Source organism: Helobdella robusta (genome assembly GCF_000326865.2).
Source record: "Helobdella robusta unplaced genomic scaffold HELROscaffold_45, whole genome shotgun sequence".
Lineage (NCBI taxonomy): Eukaryota > Metazoa > Annelida > Clitellata > Rhynchobdellida > Glossiphoniidae > Helobdella > Helobdella robusta.
The window spans coordinates 637,220-645,452 of NW_008705095.1; the positions used below are offsets into that span (position 1 = coordinate 637,220).

Genomic DNA, 8,233 nt, shown 5'->3' on the forward strand with positions numbered 1-8,233 from the left:
TCACCATTCTAATCATTCACCATCACCATTCTAATCATTTACCACCACCATTCTAATCATTCACCATCAACATTTTAATCATTCACCGTCGCCATTCTAATCATTCACCATCAACATTCTAATCATTCACCATCACCATTCTAATCATTTACCACCACCATTCTAATCATTCACCATCAACATTCTAATCATTCACCATCACCATTCTAATCATTTACCACCACCATTCTAATCATTCACCATCAACATTTTAATCATTCACCGTCGCCATTCTAATCATTCACCATCAACATTCTAATCATTCACCATCACCATTCTAATCATTCACCACCACCATTCTAATCATTCACCATCACCATCGCCAAACGTCAGTAATGAGTTATCATAATCGGCATCGCTAATAACTTAATTCATCATTCATTCATTCATTCTTTCATTCATTCATTCACTCGTTCATTCATCGCCACACTAACCCATTCATCATTCATCACAAACGAAGTAATGAACGAGTCGTCATAATTGGCAGCAGTGTTAACCACTTGAAGCATGCTTTTTTTCTGAAGATATTAAGCAGGAATTAAAAAGACATGACTGAAAAGATCCTGTAAACTATTCAAATGCTGCATCAACATCATTGCAATCAAGCACTTCATTCCAGTCATAGTTTAGCAAACAGCAATTCAAGTTTTTTAAACGGGTAGTTGAATATGAGAATTTCATTTCAGGCTGAGAACAACTGATGTTTCTTTTCATCTTGATGTTAAATGAGGCTAATATTGGTAGGTGATCTGATAAATCGCATGTCAAACTTCCACTTAGCTTCACAAATTGAGAAAAATTTACGAAGATATTACTTCTGGTTGGTGTAGTGATTAATGGTGCAAGATTGTAACAAGTCAAAAGATGGATCAAGTTTGTTTTGTTCACATCTCTATTTAAATTTGAGATATCAATGTTGAAATCTCCCATTAAACAAATATATTTATTTTCATTATTTACTGCATGAAGGATTTTTTCCAACTGGTTCAAGTAGATTTTTGGGTCTTGTGAAGGAGGGCGATAAGATACTATTATCACCATATTTTTATTTTTGTTGCGTGAATTTTTATTACAGACTTCAATTGAAAATGTTTCAAAGTCCACATTACCCAGGTTATTCAAGTCGTCTCTAACTTTATACACACAGTTGCAATCTACGTAAAATCCCACTCCACCACCGTGTCGACCTGTACGATTTCTACCAACGTAGTCATATCCACAGATATTGATGAGATTCTTGCTAACTTCATTCAGCCAGCTTTCAGTTATCCCAACTAAATTAAATTTAAAAGAAAAACTGTTCAATAAATCAGTTAGATCTTCTGTTTTGTTAACTAAACTTCTGATATTTGCATGCATTATGTTAAATATTAAACATTTATCAACTTCACCTTTGTACGTAAAGTTATAATCATCGTTTACTGATTTATTATCATCATAACATTTGTTGTTGATTACTTTACTCTTGCATATATTTTTAATGTCATCCGAAATGTCTTCCTCATCGCTGTTCTCAACACTTTTTTCATTACCTGATAATTTATCCATCATTAATTTTTTGTTGTACCGTCTGTTCAGTTTTTTTGTCAAATCGCCACTCTCGCACGATGACGTGCTGAGGCATTATTTCGGGGTCTTTTATCTTTTTTACATCTTCTCTGTCGATGCAAACTCTAAAAACGGTTGATTCTTCTTCATTTCTGTTTTTGAGTTCATTCTGTTCATCACTGCTGTTGTTACTGTTGGTTTTTGCTGAGATTTTTTCCTCAGTTTTCTTTGTAACTGGATAGCATGTGATCACGTTAATCCCATTTGCGCTTAGATAATCCATAACATCACTTCTGCGACATCGTTGTACGTTACTGATGCAAAAAACGGATTTTTTTTGTGAGATCTTTATCAGCTTTCAGCTTGCAATTTTCGAGTACTTTTTTTTCAATAATTTTTGTAGCTGTCCTTTTTGTCGCCTGACTGACTTTGATGTTTGCTTGGCTGAGGGCGACGTCGTCAACAGTGTTTTTTACTTCTAAATTACTGTTCATTGACCGTTGTTTTTTGCCGTGTTTTACCAAGGTGAATGGCAGCTCCGTGCTCTCAGTAGGACTCTTGGTTACTTCGGACCAGCAAGTTTGACTTGTTTGCACGTTGTTTGTTTTTTCTTGTCGTTTTTTAACTTCAATGTTTACATTATTTTCAGCATTTAAACATAACTTGTGTTTTAACGAACTTATTTCAAGTTTGTTTGTCTCGACAGCTTCAAATAGTTCTATTCAACATGACTTGTTGTGTACGCAACGACTCCATTATTTCTTGTTTAACTTTTTCAAAATTAATTGTCAAAAAATTTTCAATTTTGGGAATTTTATTCATATTAACACTAACAAAAACAGAACATTTTTCCCAGTAATTATTTTCTTTTAAGAATTTTATTATAGAAATGCATTCTAACAGTTTGTCAATTTTTGAATTGCCAAAAGTTTGTTGTTTATCAACTTTCTCAATTTTTAGCGCGCTAATTTCGTATTTTAGCAATTTTATTCCAGAGGTTATATCTTCGTGACTGTAAAATTCCGAAGTATTGTTAATAAAACAATCTTTTTCAGTCAAGTTCCAATTGTTTTCTAAAAAATATAACAATTCATGATTAACGAGTAACCTCGACGCCATCTTAACCGGAAAATCAATAATACACACACACACACACACATATATATATATATATATATATAAACACACATTCACACATACTTACACACACACACACACACACACACACATATATATATATATATATATAAACACACATTCACACATACTTACACACGCACACACACACACATTCACACATACTTACACACAAACCTTCACACATACACACACACACATACACATACATTCCCAAATATTCCCACTTAATTACACACATCCACACAAACACACATTCGCGCATACTTACACACACACACGCACGCACGCACATACACACGTAGACATTCACATGACACTTTATTACAGGATACAGATCAGTAGCTAATGACAAATACGATTGAAATGAATACGGTCACAAAATAAGACAATGGAAAACACATGCACACACACACACACACATACACACACGCACACACACAAAACACACACACATAAAGTCACATTCACATGAATATAGAACTACACACGCACACACACACATACACAAATACACCACACACATACAGTCACATTCACATGAATATAGAACCACACAGGTGCACACACACACACACTCACACAATTACATACATACTGACAATTCCATTAAGGATTTGTCATCGAGGTAATGGGTGTAACAAGGGTTAAGAACAATAGGAGTGTTTAAATTTTTTGTTTGTTTCTCTTTTCAGATGCGATATTTTTGTATATTTGAATCTGAAAATTTGGAAAAACCACATTGAAGATGGAGTGCCAGGTGTCATGGAAAAATAAAATTATTATTAAACATTAAATGGTTTGTATCTAAATATTAGCCACCAGCCACAGGCATTATTACACACTCTCTCTCTCCTCTCTCTAATCTTCTCTCTCTCCTCTCTCTCTCTCTATTCCTCTCTCTCTCTCTCTATTCCTCTCTCTCTCTCTTTCTCTCTCTCTACTTCTCTCTCTCTATTTCTCTATTTCTATGGATTTCACATGAGATTGTAGTTATGTGTTTTTATATTATAAACAGTGATATATTATACGTATAAACTAACACATATACCTTAATACAAACACAAATGAGTATACACACACACATACACATAGAAACACATACATAGACACGCACACACACACGCACGCACACATATAGAAACACATATACACACACATACACACACACACAAGAAACACTTACATACATACGCACGCACACAAGCATGCACAAATATAACCACACTCTCATACACACAAATTTATGAATAGTACATATAAAACCTATTAAACAAATCAAACAAAGATGCTCTCAAAACCAAAGTACCATTAATATATACATATATATATATATATATATATGTATATATATATATATATATGTATGTGTGTATAGAGTAAGAAAGAAAGAGAGAGAGAGAGAGAGAGAAAGAGAGAGAGAGAGAGAGAGAAAGAGAGAGAGAGAGAGAGAGGGAGTTGAAAAATCGAAAATAATGTCAACGTTCAACTCTCAAAGTTGGATGACCTTAAAATGTTTATCTATTCCAGTCCAAAATATATATGTGTATGTGTGTGAGAGTGAAAGAGAGAGTGAAAGAGAGAGAGAAAATGTGTGTGTGTGTGTGAGTGTGTGTGTGGTATGTGCGTGAGTGTGGTATGTGTATGTCGATGATGACGAGAGGATGATGATGACGAGAGGACGATGACGACGAAAAATAGAAAATAATTGCCACGGACTAAGATGATGCAAATGTTAATAATGAGGCAAAAATAAAAATCTTAGAAAAAAAAAAAATAACCTGTCGATGGCGTTTTTGCCGTCGCAATCGTCAGCGGCCAGCTTGTCAATCCTGTGCAGACAGGTGTCCATCTGGTCACTGATCTGCCTCTCGACAGAGGATATCATCTCGCATTTTGCGTCCTATTCAAGTGTGGCGATTAAAGATGACAATGATGAAGACGATGTGGTGGTGATTATGATGATGATTATGTTGGTTATGATGATGATTTGGTTATGATGATGATTATGTTGGTTATGATGATAATGATGGTGATTATGATGATGATGATTAAGATTGATTATGTTGGTTATAATGATGATGATGGTGGTATGATGATGGTGATTATGATGGTGATGATAGTGATTATGATGATGATTATGATGGTTATGATGGTGATGATGGTAATTATGATGATGATTATGATGGTTATGATGGTGATGATGGTAATTATGATGATGATTATGTTGGTTATGATGATGATGGTGGAGATTGTGTCGATGATAGTGTAGATGGTTGATGATAAGAACGATGAGGATTGGGGCTAATGATGCAGATGACCATTAAGATGATGGTTTTTGAATATTTAAACGCTGATGATGACGACGACGATGATGACAACCGTGATGATCATTTCAGCGCTTACAACTCCGATGATGATGGCGATAATGAGAAGATTATTAACGATGATGAAGCAAACAAAAGAATGATAATAATACGATACGATACAATATATTTTATTTACTTCAAAAATAAAAAAAGAAGACAGGATGACCATGATCAAGCTATCAGGTAACTTAGATAATCAGATAATAATGATGGAGAGGTTGAGAATGATGGTAACGTTGTGATTAAAACGATGACTGATGATACCATTAGATACTATATCATTATATCGCATCCTTCATTATCATTGATGATAATAACATCAACAACAGAACTATACCTCAAAATTACACCCTTAGTTATAACTATAAATAAACTAATAATTATTATTTATAGTTATAATTGCGCTTATAAAACAACCCCATCTTGTGCTTAATGATTTATGACCATAACAAGAATCAAAGTCTTGCATCTAATCAGATGGAAGGGGACAAACATAAAAAACCACATACACACACATATATGGGGAGGGGGGAGGGTAAGATTGCAGAGTCAAATGGCAGTGCAAGGGGGGCTACTGCCTCGGGGCATCCACTAAAAAATGCCATCCCCACAAGAAAGATAACATAATTATAATTTCAACGAGTTTTCATTTTTTTCCATTTATTAAAAAACATAGAAAAAGCAAACCAACAGCCATGTTTTTGGTGAAAATTGAAAAAATCTAAGATAATCTGGGGACTCCACTTTTTGTGGTTCTAGGATTGATTTCCCAACATTCAAATCAGACATGCCCTGTATACATGCCTAATATAATAAATCATTTTTATATAAATAATTATGCTTCATCTATCAGCTGTGGATGGGAATCAACATTTTTGTATGGATGCCAGTGTATTTATTCTAGTACACGTCAAATGAATAAACTCTTGCCCTATTTGAAATCGAAATAATGGAAAATAAATGGAAGATAGAGGAATAAAATTAAATAAACCTGTACAAACTGCTTAACTTTCTCCATTGTGATGTTGTTCGCTAATTTCTGAGAGATGCATGGACCGTTACCTGGATTTTGTTTTAAAATTATCAATTGAAATCTATGGCCTATATAGACTCTATCTATTTCTATTATATATTAATTGGACTTGTTTGAATTTGTTTAACAGATCTAAAAATTAATATGAAAAAAAGTTAAATATTCTGGGAGCAAAAAGAATAAAATTACAAAACTTTAAATTTAAATTAAATTTAATTTAAAGGTTGATTTCTTAGTTAGCATCTGTCTACTCTACTCTAAATTAGTAAATTTAATGATTATTATTTACTAAACTACTTAGCTATAAGTAAAATTATATTAGTTTCTTGTAAAAACATGAAAAATTTATTTGCTAATTAGTAATTAATTAGCAATAAAATAAAAATATGTAAAATTTAAATTAACTTTGTAAAAATGTACTTGTAAGGTGCAAAAAAGTGAAGTAAATTTTTAAATAAATCAAAACTCTAACAAATAATCTGAAAAAACAAATTTAAAACTAACCTTCCATTATTAATGATAGATTTTTCTTTGTTATTAATTTAAATAAAACATCAAACTTCAAAATAAATAACCATATGTATGAAAAGAAGTGTTAATTTATAATATATAAATAAATTATTAATTGATGTTTTAACTTTATTTAATTATTTATTGCATAGGAATAGGACCTCCTTAAAACTAGTAAATATAAAAGGAGATTGAATAATAGAATAAATAATGAATAGTGAAGCAGAAGCTAGTCAGAACAAAGCAAAGAATCTTTGTCAAGAAACTCTTTCAAAAATCTCTAGCCAAGCCTGTTGTTGTTGTTAATTTGGAATTAGCCAATTGAGTCAATAATATATAAATAATATAATTCATTCAAATTCTTAAAAATTAAACAAATAAAATAAGATGATAAATTTAAAATAAATGAATAAGCAACATGAAAAGATATGGCAGTCACGTGTATTTATTTTTATAATGTCATTTGGCCTCTAGTAGCACTAGATATATATAGTGTATGTAGTAGCTTAGAGAAGAACATGCCGAATCATGTGTGTGAATGAAGGAACAATTGAATTGAACTGAACAAAAACAAACAATGTGATGTCTGATATAGTTTACATTACAATGTATGCTCTTCTATACAATTATTATTATTATTATTTACCTATTATTTTATAAATGTATATAATTATAAACTTTTATAATGATATATTTTTATATTTATCCTAACTGTACATAATTTTAATGAAATTTTAAAGACATAACTTTTTGAGTTTTCACCTCAAACTGCGAGAACACGAGAATTCATAAACAGCTGACAATGAACGCATCTACGATGCGTAGACGTTAAAATGCGTTTTCTCCGCTGATAGCCGCAACCGCAACGCCTTATAGTAATTGTTCTAAATGAATCGTTGTAACATTTTACATTATTATTATAATGTTTTGAATTTAAAAAAAAACATTTATAATGTATATTTTGTAGGTAGGGGAGATGGGGGCTCATTGATCTCTGGGGCACATTGATCTTTAAGCAATAACATAGCTATTTCTAAATATAAATGTAGGCCATCACTATTTTAGTTTTCCTTTTGTTTCTATTCTACTTTTAATTCTATTTGTTTATGGACTTTCTGCCGCTGAAGTTCGAAAAATTAGTAAGTTTGATTTTACAGGGAAAAACCAACTATTCACAACAGGTTAGTTTTGTAAATTAAAAATCAGATAAATATTTGTTTGATAAATTAAATTTTGCAATGTGTAAAGATATGTCAGAGGCTTATTTTATTATTTAGTTCGATTTTCAATCACAACTTATTGATGAGATATCGCCATTATAGTGTGCTCCATGCCATGGGGGCTCCTTGATCTGTACTAGTAAGGGGTACGTTGATCTGAAGATCAAAGTGCCCCTACTGTCCTCAGATAATAATTCTCCAGGATGTTTAGTCATTTTTCTCTAACCATGCAAAATGCTATTTTTCCATTATTGTAAAATGTAATTTGTGTACTTTGCAGGTTTGGTTTCATAATGGTGAGATATCGGGAGCGAAAAACTAATCGAGGTAAAACACCTGTTGAAGTGATGAGAACAGCAGTTGATGAAGTTCTGAAA

At 32.2% G+C, this 8,233-nt stretch overlaps 2 protein-coding genes across 2 annotated transcripts in view; one reads left to right on the forward strand and one right to left on the reverse strand.

Annotated features, from left to right (window-relative positions):
• Positions 1-1,579: 1,579 nt before the first annotated feature.
• Positions 1,580-7,051, reverse strand: HELRODRAFT_193227 (hypothetical protein; the record flags this gene model as incomplete). Its single annotated transcript, XM_009026097.1, has 7 exons — positions 6,631-7,051; positions 6,085-6,155; positions 5,781-5,897; positions 4,506-4,627; positions 2,489-2,599; positions 2,016-2,172; positions 1,580-1,942 (listed from the first exon to the last, which is right to left on the reverse strand). The coding sequence occupies exons 1-7, from the start codon at positions 6,635-6,637 to the stop codon at positions 1,580-1,582; spliced, it is 948 nt and encodes a 315-aa protein (XP_009024345.1). The 5' UTR covers positions 6,638-7,051.
• A 691-nt stretch (positions 7,052-7,742) lies between these two features.
• Positions 7,743-8,233, forward strand: part of HELRODRAFT_177946 (hypothetical protein) — a gene marked incomplete at both ends in the record, with an annotated part of 1,490 nt that continues 999 nt past the window's right edge. The window contains one exon of the mRNA XM_009026098.1: positions 7,743-7,817. Within this exon, the coding sequence (XP_009024346.1) occupies positions 7,743-7,817 (75 nt within the window). The remainder of the gene's footprint in view (positions 7,818-8,233) is intronic.